Here is an 18773-nt window from a genome sequence, read left to right as displayed (position 1 = left end):
TTAATGGTTTCCAACTAACAAATGAACAAATTTCAATAGAATATGATAAATCAAAAACAATATTTTAATTGTACCATACTTAATCGTATATATATAAATATAATTAAAGTACTTACAATCTGTCATAATATATGTTTGTGCTTATCAATAAAACTAAACACTTCAATTATGTCATCGTCCAAAATTATTTTTCATGAGACAAAATTTTATGAAAACACAGAATTTGACTCTCGATAGCCTCCTTTTAACAAGACAAATTCTATTACAATCTATCAATCAAGTATTGTCCATACAAAGACAACATGTACATGGAAATTTTCCCTTCTGTGGACTTTTTTTCATAGACTGGCACAAAACATAATGACACATAATTATGAAATATTGTCTATGGGTATATTATATATTTTATATTACCACTTTTTATGGATTCAAACAGCACAAGATACGAGCTCATATATTAAATGTAAACAGTAACTGAATAAAAGAAGGTGTTGGTACGACATACATACATCGAAGAGAAAGCAACCCAAAACAACGGAATAACACAGGTGTCTATTTTTAAAATATGTCACGCTCTAAATTGTCCAGATTCTCATTTTATCGATTTTTTACAAAACAAAAATAATAAAAAATAATCTGATATCAACCTAAACTCCAAATAAGGAAAAAACCAAACAATGAGATGATTAAGATAACCTCTGACTAAATTTTGTCTTCTGAATACAAAAGAAAGTTGGAATTCTGTCCAGTGTTAGTTACATTGACAAAAAGAGGGACGTATCACAAATGTAAACTTTCACTTGTAATATTTTGACATGGGTTTGTGTATGTGGGGTGTGACTGGTGTTAATATCTTTCATTTGTACTGAATATTTGTGACAACCAACAACATCTAATAGAACAAATGCACAATATTTATTTGCAGGTTTTCCATATAGGAATAAGAAGATATGGTACTATGATTACAAATGAGACAACCACCAACCACAGTTCATATGAAGTTGATGTAAGCAACTATAATAAACTGTACGACCTTCAACCATGAGAAAACCTATAAAAAGCCACGATACAAAACATATTAAACGTATTTCAATTGAGAAAACAAACAGTCTACCTATTATAAAACAATTTACGAGAAACAACAATAACAGGCCTGCACCAACGACATTGACTGAACGTTCTAGGCGTACCATCTGTACTTACTCAAGACTTCCAATTACATTGGTCTTTCCATTTATGTTTATATAAAGGGAGGAAACTCACAAGACTTTTCCATCTAAGAAGTTTATAACTTTAAAACTATTTTGTAAAATAAAATTTTGTGTTAAATAACAACTTTACAAAACTCAGCAGTTGTTTCTCTTTTGTGTTGTGATTATTCAACACTATCATTGAAACAATTGTTATTTTTTTTAACTAAATAACACAATTATGCAGTGAAAAAAGAGTAAGATTTTATCGACTGAGACATCTATTAACATTTTTAAACTTTTAAATCATTTGGTAAAATAGATAACAACAGTGACCTTTTTCAATCCAAAAGTCATCTGTAAACAGTCGCTACTCCTTTTTTTCTGATTATTTAGCACTTTCATTACAACAATTGGTATTATTTGAATTAAATAACACACTTGTTAATGAAAATAAGGAGTACGTGTTAATCAGTTTTTCATATAAAAATATATCAGTGTTGTTATTCTTTAAACTTCAACAACAAAGAATTCTTGCACGATACCGGTATCTTTTTCATTCAAGATTCAATAAACATAGCATTGTTATTTTAAGGTGGTACCCAACACTTTCACTAAAATTAATTTGGCTCGTTTAATTTTCATAAAATTTTGTCAAAGTATTTACTTTAACCCTTTAACAAAAATAAAAAAATTCAAAAATTTTTATCCAACCGTTTTGTCAGAAAAATTACACTGGTTATGTAGCAGTTTGACAAACACCAATTTTGATCATTGAGAAGCCTAATATTCCCTTTACAACACAACGTAATTAAAACGTTAAGCTGACTTTACAGAGTTATCTCCCTGTAGTGTTAGGTACCACCTTAAGTCATTACAATTTATATTATAGGTTTCATAATTATTAATAAATAAATTTAATATTTAACACATTTTATTCTAAAATGGTTATATGTTCGTAAATATATTGTCAACCAAGTCTTGTGAGTATAGGCAGAACCCCGGACACCCCTTCCCCCCTGGATCCGCCTCTGAAAGTATATCTAATATTGATATCAATATAAGTGTCTCTTACCTTTTCAGGCACCAGTAGTTGAGGATGTGTACTAATAAACTCGATTAAAGTTTCCACAATTTTAACGACTGAAGTCGTGTCTAATTATAAGTTGAACTATCTTATCAGTTACCTTATCCTTGGTAAGAGGGGTTACATGTATTTAAGACTATGACATGTCCTTGATGAAGTATGGTAGATGGTATGGAAACATACTAGACGTCGGGCTACAGAGAAAATATGATGACCAAAAGATAAAAGGTCGAATAAAGGTCGTACGGACAAAATAAAAGTCACTGAGGGCTATTCAGAGCACTACAGATGTTTAGCCCAAACCTGCATATGGTAATATGTTTATAACTTGGCGATGAAAATATAAGAAATTGCTATGTAGCTATTTTATATCGGCAATGTAAAGTTTGATAACACTTTTAAAAACGAAAAATATTTACATAACATTATATTGATACAATACACATGTAAAATGATAATGTACCCTAAAAATAAAAATTAAATAAAGGAATTCACTAAAAGTAAGTTAATTTTATATTTGTTAAAATGCTAGTAATTTCGAGTACAAAAATTTCTCTCAGGGGTTGAAGTCATAAAACTTTGCTCAGTGCTCGGAGCACAAAAATCATGCTCGAAACACAAAATCCGGTATTTTGATTGGTTGATTCTTGAGTCTGAGTACAAAAAAAGTTTTATGATCTTCAGAGTGAGTTGACAAGAGGTCCTTAATTTCCACTGCCTCCCCTTGCTTCTAGCCGAAAAAAAAACATTTCCTCGAGCTTGTACCCTCTTCCACTGGTTACCGCACCCTGTTTCCGTTTTACAACTCCAAACAAAAATAATATAAACACACACCCCATTTCCCTCTGACTCCCGGTACCCGTCCCCTCATACCCATGTTCCTTTAGCAGTGCCAACCCCTCTCTTCACGTCGGTCGTATAAATCTTTGATGGTAATTGGTAGAACTAAATTTGATTGTTGCAGACACAAACATGTTTAAATTCAAATATTCAAATCTGTTAACGATGTGTACTGATTAACATGTACATGTATGACTGATAACTTTACATTGACTTCTTACTAGCTATATATATATATAGTATCAAACCTCATTACCATTTCTTATGGAGCTAACTGTATCTAATGAGGAATTCATAAATTTTGTGGGAAGGATATAAAATATACCGATAATTAAATTATTCTTACCTTAAAAGTCACTCTGTTCACAGATGCCATATCTAAGCTGATTTAACTTTTCAAAGTAGTTTAATAAGACCGTGATAAATCGTTGTAATTTTACACACTGAATTTAATCGTTACAAATTTCCATTGATTAAATACAATGAATTAAACGACTGTTGTCTTTTGTACTTCGTAACATTAAGCTAATTATTCGTTTAACATATGCACATGGTAAAGGAAAAAAGTTACAACCTGCAAAGACCTTTGATGCATCTTATTTACCTTTTGTTTTTATTGATGACAAAACCATCAGATATCCACGATTACTTTGCAACAGATTTCTTGTTTATCCAGTGTTTGAATATGAACTTTTATTATAAAGTAAGTGAAATGTACAAATGTGCAACCTTTTTAAACAATATAATATATGACAGTTCAGTGTTTGTTATCAATTCAAGAATCTTTCAACGCAATAATAACTGCATTACCGCAAGCTGTAATAGTCTTTTTTTGGCTATCTAAACTTTTCCCTCTATTGTACCACAGTCTCTAGGCTCTTCAATTTTACCATATGTATTGGAGCCAAGAAAAATAGATAAAAGAAATACTTCTGGTTTATAAGTTATTTTGTAAACGTGTTTTTAGGGGGTTTGACGTTTTATAAATGCATGCTTTTTTATTTGTATTCAAAATCGATCTAAAAGATTAATTTACTTAGTAAACAATCTTATTATTATATCTTTTATTTTGTATTTGGACATCATAGGCGATTCTAATATATTAGTATTTGTACATTCCATACCAGGCATGGAAATCATATAACTTTCTATTTTTTTTTTGTACTCATACTCCAAAATTAACCAATCAAAATGTCGGATTTTATGTTTCGAGCACTGAGCAAAGAAAGAAAACATCATGCTCACACACTGTCATATATAGTTCCTCGTCTGATGACAATATCGGACGAGGCCATGGGCCTATGTTCGGTTTTGTCATGAGGTGATGTTTCGTGGCCCGACTCGTTGCCTGTAATAACCGGGATTTCCAGAGTTTGTCCGTGGAGATGGTTACCGTTGTCCTTAGAGGCTATATGATCTCTGTCTTGGTGGGGTGTTGCTGGTCGATAGGCATTAAACTTGGATGCATTTCTATCTGGCGATCTACCGCAATTATATTGCTATGGGGATCTTCCACGTGTACATGTATATTGATCAGGTGATCTTCAATTGATCTGGTGATCTTCAAGCGATTATAATGATTATTTGAAAGCAAACATTAGCTAGTTTTGTGAAAATTTGAGTGAGGTTACCTCATTTTCCAAAGAACTGCTCATATACTCTTTATCGGTCGGTGATACTGCGCCATCAGCAAAGAAGACTTGTCGATGGGCATACTTGACACTTTTTGATCCATGTATCGCCATCTGGTTGGCTATTGAGGTTTTCAATTGTTTTAACGCCTTGTTGGTCGTTTCTGGGTCCTCTCTATTACAGAATATTTGTCTTCAAATCCAATGAGGAATGCTTCGGTTCCAATCTGGTACGATTGTCTTTCTTGCTGAAGCGCTGCTTCAATGTTTTTCTTAAGGGTTTTGAATCATCATCTGTGTTTACCTTACAAGCGTACTTCAAGACAACATCGGCCAGGCAATCTAGAAACCTACACACCTTTTTCCTCTTTTCCCCATTGTCGTCTGTCAGCAGTCCGTTCAAATTGGTAAATGAACACCTCCAAAGTCATGGATACTCTTTCATTGAATATTAATTTTGTATTTTGGGAGCCGTGGGCCTCGGCTCCGGTCCCTGGTACCAGAACTTTCTTGTCATCGGGTATATTCTCTCTCCATAGAGGAGTCTGAAGAAGAGCGGTTTCCTCTGCCCTTTCCTGAATCGGTCAGTGGAGTCAGCTTGCTGTTGTGGCAAGCCTGTTAGAGCCAAGAAGCGGACGAGGTTGTCATAATTGGAGTCATAAATATGGGAGGAGGAGGATTTGGCACTGAATCGACAGGGATGATACTGTTAGTAGGCACTGCAGTCAGCATTGGAGAAACTTGATAGTGCGGTCAATTTCAGCTGTTCTTTGAGCATTAGATTTCCTATCTGCTAAAAACTCTTGGTAGAATTGTTGAATAGTCATTTCTGAGTTGTCCTCTGTTGAAGTGTCTTCGATTGTTGATTTCTCCATATCCCCAAGTGATTCAGTTTCTGCAATATCAATGTTCTTGTCCTTGTTGTCCAATGTTCTTGTCCTTGTTGTATAATGTTCTTGTCCTTGTTGTCCATATCACTGATATGTGTTTATACAATTTTCACAGTATACTATCTGAACTTGCAAAATATTGCAACCCAAGAAATAAGATAGGCACTAAATAATATCTTAGGGCAGATAAATCTCAAATCACAGCTTGTATGTGTGACCTAAGAGAAAAAATATTGCAGCTTTTAATGAAAGCTACTACTGCAGGATTTTCCTTTCTTAAATATTGTAAACTGTAAATACTTTCAATCCAAAATATTAAGTGACTTTAATTCTATTATCTAATTTCAAAACTTTGTAATTGTACTAAATTTGCATATGCATTTTGTCAATATCCTATAGGAGCAAATAAGGTATGATGGTGGTGATGATGAAAGCTACTGCTCTGTATATGAAATAACAAGCCAGGCAAAATCAAAAGGGCAGAACTGGTACAGAGACTAAATGACACTATATTTTATTCAAATGCTTAAATTCAGGTTAATTAAGAGATAACTGTATTGTATTTGAACGCGTCGCCAGGTAAACTTAATTTGCGACAGTAAAACTATCGATGGACGTCCGCAAAGCTTCAAATACAATACAGTTATCTCTATTCTAATGCAAAACAAGTTCATTATTATATGTCAATCCTTATTTCAGTGTAAAATCTTCATTAAAATAAATCCGTGAAAAGATGTTATCTTCTTCTGTTCCCTACATGTCCCTTCTTTGGTCCCTAATAGGTGACGTCATAGGTATGCTTCCGGTGTCAAACATAAACACCGGGCGTTTTCTTGCTTCTGTGCCGCTTCAGAATGTAATAATAAAAAAGAAGATTTTAGGTGCAACATGTGAGTTTTTTGGCTTATTATTGTAGAAATTACATGTCAATACATTCAGCAATTCAAAATGTCGGCTTCCTTAGTTACAGACAAGGAGATAGAGAATTATACGCTAACTGTCATCCAGTCAGAAACATTGATACAAAATAATTGCAAAGATGAATATTTGCTTATTTTTCAAGGCGGTAATTTTGAAAAAGTAGCCGCCATATTAAATTTTAAAGATAGATCAAAACAAAATCCTGCCAAGTACACCAATTCATTTAAATGTGTGGAAGTTTGTGCTTCCATCATCAAATCCCTTGTGGTTTGTGCAATACTGGAAAATTATTTAGAACGTATGGTGGCCATCTGGAAATAAGCCGTCATATTAAATTTTGAAGGTGGGTCCATAGCTAATATTGCTAAGTACACAAAAATGTACCATCATGCAAAATTTGGTGCTCTCTCATTATTTGAGCAATTTTTTTCACCGATCAGCCGGATTATAAGGTTTTGCAAGCCTGTCAATAAAAAGTTATTTTCGTTTCAATGTATTTCAAACTCACCGCAAGGATCTTGGTATCATTGTTTAATTTTTCAATTTTTTTTAATTTTTTTTAACAGTAAAACTATTTTCACTCTGAATTAAAAAATGTTGTTCTTCTTTTTCGGTAAAAATAAATTACCAATTGAAAATTATTGCACCGGCTTGTTTCATTTTTGCGCATTAACATAAAGTACAGAATTTGTATTTATTTTTTCACTAAAAACAACCATGTGTGCTTGCATCTATTTAAGATTTTAATCATTAATTAAACACATCAACACTTCATAAACAACATTATAATGAATAAGAATAAGATTATCAATCACTAATATGTTACATTACTGGTTATATACATCAACTATGACAAATATAAACTATAATTTAAATAAAAAACGAATAAACTATACATGTACTTACTTGTTTAAAGAAAACTTTTGAGTATTGATTGCTACATCAGGGAAGATAATATTTTACTAGAGTTTAACTTTTACAGCCTAGAATCCTAATCTTAGAATTGTGAATTATTTATTGGTTGTCATTGGCTTTGAACTAGCTGTCAGTAAACTCGAGTACTCGCATTTCTGTACTTAGTGTTTTCTGTTCTGTTTTAAAGAAGAAAGGATGGATATATAGGGTCACTTCCTGTCTGTGATTTTGTTTGATGTCGTTCTTTGCATCGTTTTGATGAGTTAAGCCTATTTCAACTGGTTTTTATAGTTTCTTCTTATGACTGTCCCAGAATAAGGGAGGGTTCAACACCGCCACACTCTGAAGATGTATGTATCTGTCTCAATGTCTGTATTTCAGTGGTTGTCGTTTAATGCTGAATATACTATTTCTGTTTCGTATTTTGATTATATTATAAACCAGACCGCTTGTTACAAAATGTAACTCGTTTGGAATAGTCTACATTTGGCAGTTCGGAACCTGTTATAGCTTGTTATGGCGTTCATTATCACTGGACTAGTATATATTTGTTTAGGGGCCAGCTGAAGGACGCCTCCGGGTGCGGAAGTTTCTCGCTACATTGAAGACCTGTTGGTGACCCTCTGCTGTTGTTTTTTATTTGGTCGGGTTGTTGTCTCTTTGACACATTCCCCATTTCCATTCTCAATTTTATGTTATGCGGTTTGATGCTTATCATTACATAGAAGGCCGTACGGTGACCTATAGTTTTTAAACGTTATTTGATCTCTGAAGGAGAGTTGTCTAAATGAAATCTAAATATATCTCCTTTTTTCTAAATTTTGACCTACAGTGTTAGTTTAAAACTGGAAGCTAGAGATCAATCTCTTCATCGGAAGTCATCTTTATCTATCCGTCTTTTTCTGTTGTATATAAAAAAATATGGTATGCGTGCCAATAAGACAACTCTCCATCCAAGTCACACTTTATAAAGGTAAACCATTATAGGTCAAGATGCGGTTTCAAAACAGAGACTTGGCTCACACCGAATAGCAAGCTATACAGAGCCCTAAAAATATATTAAAATGTAAAACCATACAAACCGGAAAACCAACGGTCTAGCTAATCTACATAAAAAAACGGGGAACGAGAAACACTTATGAACCACATCAACAAACGACAACTACTGAACATATAGACCATTTTTAAAAGACCACCCCTTTACATGTTATATTTTCTTACGCATTAAAATGTTGACATAGCGTAAGCAGTTGAACACATGTATGTACACAACATTTAACTCAATATGCCCATGTTATAATTTCTTGAGATTGCTCTTGAAGGGACAGGTCTTCTTTTTAAAGAGTGCAACCCCTTTCCATAGCTAAGTACACAGTTCTTATTGCCCTTTGGTTAATTCAAATTCATTAAAGCATTGTATATTACAATCTTAATCTTTTACATGTGCAATTCCTCAAGCCATCTATTGTCAGTCACAAAATGAAGGCAATGCACTGTCACCTCAGGAGCTATAGGTGTATTTCATAAATATTTGTTAAACTTTTTCAAATACCCCTGTCTCTCAAACTGTCATCTTCTCATTGTCTTTAGTAATATATAAACACAGACCACCATGATTTTTTAAGTGTCAACAACCTAGTTATTGCTAATTAATATTAAAATCATAAAGCAATGCATTAAAATTAGTAAATAATGAATGAGAAATGAGATATGATTACAAAAATGTTATATTTCATGTTTGATGTGACACTCGTTTCAGTGATATATCAACAATGATAAAAGAAAGCTTTAATTTGAATAACAAACACTTAAATCAAGCACGTAAACATTGGAAAGAATTGAAAAAAGGTAAAGTAGATACAAAAAAAGGCTGCCCTAAAACAGAAGCAATGTTCCGACGTGAAATGGACAACTAGACATTGCATTGTGTGAAAACTGCAAGGAATGCAGTGATAAAATATAAACTTCAACAATATTCATATACAAAACGAGGTCATTCCGTTGCTTGATTATTAGTTTCATTGTATGTAAATTAAATGAAATCTGTAAATAATAAACCATTGCAAAAATGTTTCAGCTGACGAAGGATGGATGATAGTGTCTTTATGAGGGATTGAAACGAACGTACATTTGAAATTCCTACGGTACGGAGAGGTATAAAAAAAGTGACCTTAACAGTATGGCAAGTAATTATAATGCATTCGATGAATTGCGGAAGAGAAAACTGTCCCATAAAAGTAAACAGACACAAAAATGAACACTTACGGAACTAACTGTGCCCCTCTTGCTGACCTGTACATTTGTTAATATGAGGCTGACTTCATACACGAACTTCTTACGAAGGAAGAAAAGAAGTAAATAGTAAAGCAGTAATCTTTAACTTCACATTCCACTATAAAGATGATGATCTCTCACGAAATAATTAAAAGTTTGGCGACTTTGTTGATCGCATCTATCCAATCTAACTTGTGATAAAGGATAAAACATACAAATATACCTTATATCTTTTCTTACATCTAAAAATTGACAATGCATATCGGTTACAAACAAAACTTACGTCAAACGACATGATTCGGCTTCCTAGTTGTGAACTTTCTATTTCGACATAGCAACATTCCACCAGTGACTGCATACGGAATATACATCCCCTAAGTGATACCATATTCCAGGGCTTGTATGTCTGATCATGATTTCCTTGATAGAGGGTTACAGTACTGCTCATAAGGAAGCTATTAAACATGGTTCTAAATGGTGAGGTTGAAATCATCCTTTCGTATATTTTACTAGTTGGTTGACCGTTATGGAATATCTGTTTCATAGATGATAACGGATATGTTTATAATGTAGTAACTTCAATCCCGTCTACTTTTCCTGAGTTTTACCTACCGAAAAAAGTTATTACCGGGTTTGTACTAACAGGAGAATCACGACGGGTACCACATGTGGAGTAGAATCTTCGCTTACCCTTCCGGGGCACTTTATACCACACTCCAAATATTTGGTGGTATTCATGTTTCTCAGTCTTTAGTTTAATATATTGTGTTTACAGATTTATTATTTGTCTGTTGGTCTTTTTTTTAGCCATGGCGATGTCAGTTTATTTCCAATTCATAAGTTTGAATGTCCCTCTGGTATCTTTCGCCTCTCTTCTCTGAATTACATATGAGTATTTAATTACCAGCTATAAACAATTGCATTACACTTCCGATACAAATATAATGAATTTTCAAAACATCATTTCTATGTTTCAAACGCAAAACCAGTCCTGCGAGTCAACATTTTGATTTTATGCAACCCAAACCCCGGTGTAATGTCATATCCCATACAAATAGTATAACAGGACTTTTCTTGTCTACATACATTTTTACATTTTGTATGTTAAGACTAGAAACCAATTATAATATTATGTAAATTAAAAAACAAAATTTCAAAGGCTTTTAATTTTGTAATATTACAAACAAGAACTAAACTATTATGTTCTTTGAGTTCCTAAACAGATCAACTGGTTACGTGATTATTAATAGTAAAAGTGCTACAGAATTGGTTAAAAATATTAAGTGTCACTATTTTATTGTTTAGTGAATTTAATTCTGTACCATAAACTTGCACATTGTTATTCAAGGAGGGATAACTCCAATCACTACTACGTATGTAAGACCATTTATTCTAACGTAGTTAAATAGCAGCATAAGATTAGCCACGCTAATGTCATTTACGTTCCCGTTTGATCATGCTTCTAACGTTTTTCCGTATTTTTTCATCCCTCAAGTTTAAATCTTTAGGTTTAAGCATTCATGGTGAAGGTAGATCTAGATGTAAAAAATAATAAAGCTTTATTTTGATTATTACTGCTGAGCTAGTCCTACAGAATGTCACTAGCCCAGTTGTCAGTGCTTTGGTTATGACAGGATTCATAACACATTTTTCACAGAGAAAAAAATCCTGTTGATAAATAAATTGGTCATTAAGAAACTAAGATTTCAATTATCTCAAGCTTTGTAAACAACGTTTGCTATAAAACAGGCCGGGTTTGCCCTTATTTATTTATTACTGGATACACAGGCACATCTTTGATGGCACTGATGAACGTGTTACACAAGTTTCAAATTTAAATGTTGTTTATATTATACTATTTTTAGTAACTATATCTTTTAAATAAAAACAAATTATATGTACTGCAATATTATTGTATTTTTTTGAATAACTGGTTGATTCCTTTTAGTGGGATGTACTACATAATTGTTATTGCGGCCCATTTGAATAACTGGTTGATTCCTTTTAGTGGGATGTACTACATAATTGTTATTGCGGCCCATTTGTGGTCAAAAGTAGAACGAATAGGATGCGGTTGCTGTCAATGCATTCACTTGTTTATTTAAGTAACCCAGTGACTGGCATAAATCATAACTTAACATAAATCTTTGTAAACACTCGTCATAAGACTTCTGTATATTGTCCAATTTACAAGGTAGAATATAAAACTTTTCTGACGGATTATGCGGTTAATACTACAAGTATAACATACATTTTACATGTCAACTATTTTAACTTGTGTAAAAATTGTAAACCACCATAAATGAACGTTTTAAATGTACTCGGCTGTTCAAACATTTGGCCACAAGCTAACCTGTTTAAGTTTGTTTTTCAAAACAATTTGCTATCGTCATATTTATTTTGTGTACCATTACTTGCTTTGTCCGTAATGGGAATGCACTGTGTGTGTCTGAAGTTTCTTTGATAATAGACATTATGTTTATTGTATGAACATACAATTTCTCCAGTTTTAACATTTGAATTGCGAAATCAACACGCTGTAAAGATGAGATATGATAACAGCTCTTTCTGCATTATTTTCATTTCTCTTTTATTATTTGGAAAATTGTAAACAACTTTGTTTTAATATTAAGATAAAATGGATAGAACAGTTGTGTTGTGATCAGAGTTTATGGATCACCCCGAGAATGAGGATCGCTTTTGTTTCTTTCGTTGATCTGTTATACGTATAGTAAAAGAAATACTGACAATGTTCTTTTATTGAAAATTAGTTGTCGGACTGCTAAATTCACTCCTTAATCCGAATTGCAACAACAATCAACAAAATTGTAAGTTTGCCTTAATTGTTGTGGTTAAACCCTTGAAATGATTCGTTCAGAAATACCCCCGTAAAACTCCTTTTAAGAAGTTGATTACACTAGAATGCATTTTTTATAATAGAAAAAATAGGTTTTGTGTTATCCATCTATAAAACAAAATCAGTAATTGCATTGCAAAAAGCAAAACAACACCGCTTTTGATGCTCTTCATATCTTAAACTCACAGCGAGGCTTTGAACATTGAGCAAACAAAAACCTCTCGTCTTAATAAAAGTTTAATACGGCCTTTGGCACCGGTTTGAACAGAATTCTTATAGACCGTCACTTTTGACTACGTGTTTTACCCATTCCTGACACATTGGCACTATAAGAGCGAATAGTTACGTCTACAGGACTGTCAATTTATTTTTAAAGTAATCAAGATTATAACACAATGTTGACTGCTGTACCCTCTTTTTGACATGTTTGCCTATTATGTCTGTTTGAAATGTTCACACATCGTTGCAATAAAATGGATATTATGCAACTTTCATATAAGTTAGAGGTTAAGCTAGCTATAAATACAGGTTTAATCAATACATAAGAAAATACCCGTATTAAGTCAGGGATATGACAGTTGTTATCCATTCATTCGCTGTGTTTCGGCATTTCATTTTGCTATTTGATTACGGACTTTCGGTTTTGAGTTTTCCTCGTTCGGTATTTTTGTTATTTTACTTTTGCAATATACGAAATCTCCGTATAGAATTGAGAAAATAATACCAAGACGTTACACCCAGTGTTGACCTTCATTAATTGGTTTAGTTTCAACGTGACCTCTATATCACACCTTTGTGAATGTTTTAATTACAGATACAAAAGATTTTGATTATTGTGTACTTAATTAGTATATATAGGAAATGGGCTATTCAATATGGTGTATGCATACCAAAACAAATCTTTTTATATCAACTTCGATTTTAAAATATATATATATATGGCGTTGATGTATTGCATGCAATGTGTGCATTCATTTTCGAACTAGTCCTTTCTAAATCACGTCCATCTATATCAACCCTTCCCACAATTCGTACCTCGTATTATTTATTTTAAATGCATATTATTTATATTTTTTTTATTGTAAAGGAAGTTCAAAACCTCCATCTGAAAACATAAATATTTCCATAAACATAATAATTTCTAAAATATGCGTTATACATAAGAATGATTTGGATTTACAACGATCTAACTACGATAACTGCTTTTTCTACCGAAAGCAGCAATGGAATTGCATAATGAGTATTATAACTATTAACTAAAGAATGCTGGATGAAACAAGCTTTGTAGAAATGATTTGCCTTTGGCTCTAATCTGCCATATTGCCCCATCTTTTCTGGTTAAAGACGATTGTTTTTGTTCCACACCAATATTGCCTTCTTTATTGGTTTTAGAAGTTTTTTTATTTTGTAAAGTTGTTTGCACTTTTGTAAATGAATTTGGATTCCAATTCCTGCCGGAGTTATGTCTTGAATTGATATGTGCATTCGTTTGTACACCATTCTTGTTTTTGTGATTCCACTGTGAATCAATATTTCTAATGTTATTTTCAATTCTGTTGAAATTTGGATTTCTTGACCATTCTAATTGTTCTTTACTCTTTTGAACACCTATCTCCACCACAATAGGCTGGGGGTTTCTTGATCTCCAAACACCAGAGAAAAGTCTACCTCTAGCCTCCTGGTGTTTGTCGGGGAAAATGGTTTCAGGATTTATTTTTCTATTTATATTCTGGATGTGTATTACATGCAATGGAGGTTGAGAGGGTCCTGGTCTCCAATTACCATATATTCTGTCTGTAAATTCTTGATGAGATTCTTGAGTTATTTGTTCATTACTGCTATGTTTGTGATTCTCTAGCAATGGAAGCTGAGAATGTCCTGGTTTCCATTCTCCAGCTATCACTCTGTTTCCGATTCCCTGATCTCTTAGAGGTAGTTTTTCTGGACTTGGTGCATATTTACTATCATTTTTGCCTATTAAGAAATCGACCACAGTATGAGAACCAAGACATATATCCTCTATACATCCGTTACACTTTCTTCCATGGTAAATAAAGTACGAATGAACCATGCAGTGAGCTTTAGGCTGGTGATGATTATGGCATTCTATTTCTGGACATTTAATATGTAACTTTGGTTTTAAGGTGTTTATACCTGCAATTTAATTAAAAACTGAATTAAAAGTACATTCAAAAACATTCATTTCAAAACAAACAAAATATCGATCTTTTTTTTTCTGTTAAGCTTACATGTATATGGTATACTTTTAAAGTTAAACAATGCAAACAATTTAATAGGAAAGGGGTTTCAATTAAAAATACAGGTATGCTCTTTTCTATTTTTATAACTATAGACGTATTTGTATTTTAAAACATACCTTTTGCATAAACAGGCACTATTCCGTATCCTTGCATTCGTTGGTTACGTCTCGTCCTTGAATATCCTGATTTAAACGCTTTTCTCAGATTGTTTCCAAACAAAGTCCATAATTTATTGATATAATTGACTACACGCAATGTCTGTTTTTGGTTTGGAGTGACTTCATTTGAATTGTCTGTTTTTTGGAGGTTTTGCACTTGAGAAGTATTCCCAATTAGGGAAGCAGGCACCACTTGTGAACCATGACAAATGTCCTCTACACAACTCTGGCACGATGCACCATGGTACATAAAGAATGTCTGGACTTTGCAGTGTTCTTGTGGAAAATGATGAAGTTCGCAAGATATTTCTGGGCATGTAATCTGTAACGAACCTGTTATCTTTTCATTGCTGATGAATTGATGACCTGAAATATATTTGCTTTATATAATCTTGTACACATGAACACATTCCAAAATGATATGTGACAAAGTGTAAGTATTTTCGGCGGCTCTCATCACAAGTTAGGTGATCACTGACCTAGATTTTATGTTAAAAGCAAGCAATGTTCTTGACAATACTTATCATATTTAAATGCAATGACTGTCTATAAAATGTTTCGACACTGAAAAGAATATTCTGAAATCCATGATATAACCCGAAGACTTTGTAAGGACAATCCGTTGATAGTATACTATAAAGACTAATCAGAAAATTATGTAATAATAAAATTGAGAATGGAAATGGGGAATCTGTCAAAGAGACAACAACCCGACCAAATAAAAAACAACAGCAGAGGGTCACTTACAGGTCATCAGATATTACCAGACATTTCCAGATATCACACTTTCCCATATTGTAATCAAAATCTAATTACTGGGTGTTTCAAGTAATACATTAAAAGTCATTCAAGACCTATTACAATATTCAAACATGTGTATTTATAGAAAAGAAGATGTGGTATGATTGCCAATGAGACAACTCGTCACAACAAACCAAATGACACAGAAATAAACAACTATATGTAACTGTACGGCCTTCATCAATGAGCAAAGCCCATACTGCATAGTAACGAAATAAAAACTAAAAAAGAAACTTAACGGCTTGATTAATGTATGCTTTAAATTGACATTAATTAGTCAGTTTCTTCCTACACCTTACATTTAGGTCACTTGTTGTAAATTGCCTCTAAATATTACGTGAAATATTTTTGTTTTTCAAGACAAAACGTGAACTTAAAATCAATGTTATCAAATTCTAGTACCGTTTGCATCGTAATCCTTCAAAAATATGTAGATAGAAAGATAGTAACATCGCATTTCATCCAGTTGCACTATGTATCGTTCATGTCATTATTAGCAAAATATAATGAGTTTCAAAAAGCACAGCATAATGCATTGTACAGCTCGTGCATATTTTGTTTCTAACTTTCGAATATATAGCGGAAGGATATACGACTTTGTGTAAAAGTATGAAGTATTTTTGATGTAAGTCAAAAAACAAATTAAGAACAATGAAATATTGGGGGTAGGTTCTTAGCTCATGGCGACTTTATAATAGTTTGAATTCAGTGTTTAATTGAATTTTTTGCTACATGTTTCTCAGTTGACGAAATGTGTCTGAAAAAGAGATGTCAGAGTAAAAACAATAAACAACAACACAACAATGAAAAGTTTCAAAAATGGAGTACGTTGCTCTATAAACACGTGTCTATATATACTATTCATAATTTTACTTTGAAATATCCGAAATTTTATTTACGACTTTGTTGATCGTAGAATATGATTGCTAAAGTCATAGTTTAGCTTTTAATCTAGAATTCATTTATAAGACATACAACAATTTATATGATTGCACTGTTCTACGCAAACTAAAGTTTTAATTTTACCGTTGATAAAGCATGAATAGAAGAATTTAAGATTGTTTTCTTTTTAATGGACATGTTCCCAGTTTGATGGAACTATTTTTCATCGATACTGCATTTCTCAATTTCTAAGATATCATCCCTTTTTAGTGGGATGTTCTTCATCATAATTTTATGATTACTTCTAAGAAGTTGGAGTTATACTGTTTCGTTCATGTCTGTCTATCAAAATGTGTGTCCGTTCGTATGTCATTTCGTCCCATTGAAATCTTCGTTGCACTTTTTTTCATGAGCTACTGGTCAGCGATTCATGAAAATTGTTTTCAAGCTTCATTCGAACATGATAATGCTAAACTGTGAAGTGCGGTTCAAGTCTTATCTATTTTCAGCTTTCTGTTAAAAAAATATTTTCTCAAACATAATTGCCGTGTATAGAATGTCTGCCCTGGTCAATTTTTCCCAGGAACTACAGATCAGACCTGTCCGATATTTTTTCGTCAGGCTTCAAGTGAACAAGCTTTACATTGTTAAGTGGTTTCAGATCATCGATCCTCAACTTCTTTTCTATTCTGGCACATAATGACCATGCATGACAGCGACTTCGGGTTTCTCTCAGAAATTGTAAATCAGAAATTTCTAATATTTGGAATCCAGCTTCATACATGCAAGTGCACATACGTAGTGATTCGTTTTCAGATATATCAATCCCTAACCTCCTGTTTACTAAATACTTATCTATACTAACACAATCTGGTACTGTATGATATTTTTGGAGCATTTTCATGGCTTCCAGAAATTTGTAATCAGGTTTGTTGTGAACATGCTTTACATCATTATCGCCAGAAAAATTATATAGGCAGATATTCAAGACACATCCGATCAAGTTGCAATATCATATCCTTCACGCCATTGATTGCAAACCAGGATTAGTATTTAAATACATATCAAAATGCATTGTACTGCTAGTGTCAATTATTATTCTTAATTCGTACTAATTTATTGTACCTGAAAACCCCGATTTTCTGTAACTTTAAGATTAAGGAATGTACCTCTCTCTCGTGCCAAGGTCGTCTTATTTGGCCTGTTTTGGCTACACATTTGTTTTCCATTTTGGGTTATTTCTCTTCTCCCTTTTAATAAGCTTTGGATTTTTAAATATTTTAGCACCGATCATCTTTGAAGGGACATTGATTGTCGAAATGCGTATCTGGTGCAGAAAAACTGGTACAGTTTTTGTTATTGTTGAATGACCGTTGAAGTGTGAAGATTCGAAAATTAAGAAGGATTTGCTTCAAGCTCTCAGTTCATGGTGATAAATGTTAAAGCGAATTCATAATTCAGAATCAATTTTACATTTTTACAATCTTTGTTAAAAGGATAAAAGGGTGTTTTTGATAAGCAGTGAGACATTACAACAATAATAGTTGAGGCAAAAATATAGACAACAATTCATTCATTTCTTGCTCAAATGCACACATGTGTCAATGTATGCCAACATATATATGTATGCATCAATACGTTCAGATGAAAAATGTGCGTGTAAACAGAAATGTATATGAATGCAAGTGAACAATGATCGTTAATTTACCGAATTTCTTCAAAAGTATATTTGCTTATATACACATTTTCTGTGTTTATATTTTATTCAAATCAACGTTAACATGTATATAATGCAACGCCCTGCCTTTCGGTCAATTCTAGAATTTCGGTCAGCTCTTAACTAAATCGTATCGCAAATTTGTTCATATAATACCGGAATTAAATTGGCAGTATGTTCTGGAATCAATTCTCAGCTGAACATGAATAACATATTTTCTGATATATCATTTCACAATTTAGCAACACTGGTTGGTTCTTTTTTGGTTAAATGATAAATTCCTTTGTTGTTGAATGTACTATATCTTTCTTAGTAAGAGAGATAGTAAGTACCGCAGCTGAATTTTGGT

At 32.8% G+C, this 18773-nt stretch overlaps 2 protein-coding genes across 2 annotated transcripts in view; both read right to left on the bottom strand.

Annotated features, from left to right (window-relative positions):
- Positions 1–3529, bottom strand: part of LOC139481412 (uncharacterized) — a 57492-nt gene extending 53963 nt beyond the window's left edge. Inside the window, exon 1 of the mRNA XM_071264733.1 lies at positions 3464–3529. Coding sequence (XP_071120834.1) covers positions 3464–3493 — 30 coding nt within the window. The 5' untranslated portion in view covers positions 3494–3529. The remainder of the gene's footprint in view (positions 1–3463) is intronic.
- A 10181-nt stretch (positions 3530–13710) lies between these two features.
- LOC139483114 (uncharacterized) lies at positions 13711–15795 on the bottom strand. The gene is made up of 3 exons (XM_071267146.1): positions 15789–15795; positions 14983–15390; positions 13711–14759 (listed from the first exon to the last, which is right to left on the bottom strand). The coding sequence occupies exons 1-3, from the start codon at positions 15793–15795 to the stop codon at positions 13858–13860; spliced, it is 1317 nt and encodes a 438-aa protein (XP_071123247.1). The 3' UTR covers positions 13711–13857.
- Positions 15796–18773: the final 2978 nt, after the last annotated feature.

This window comes from Mytilus edulis, chromosome 7 (assembly GCF_963676685.1).
Source record: "Mytilus edulis chromosome 7, xbMytEdul2.2, whole genome shotgun sequence".
Classification (NCBI taxonomy): Eukaryota; Metazoa; Mollusca; class Bivalvia; order Mytilida; family Mytilidae; genus Mytilus; species Mytilus edulis.
The sequence above is the reverse complement of the archived record's forward strand: the minus strand, read 5'-3'. Positions and strand labels throughout refer to the sequence as shown.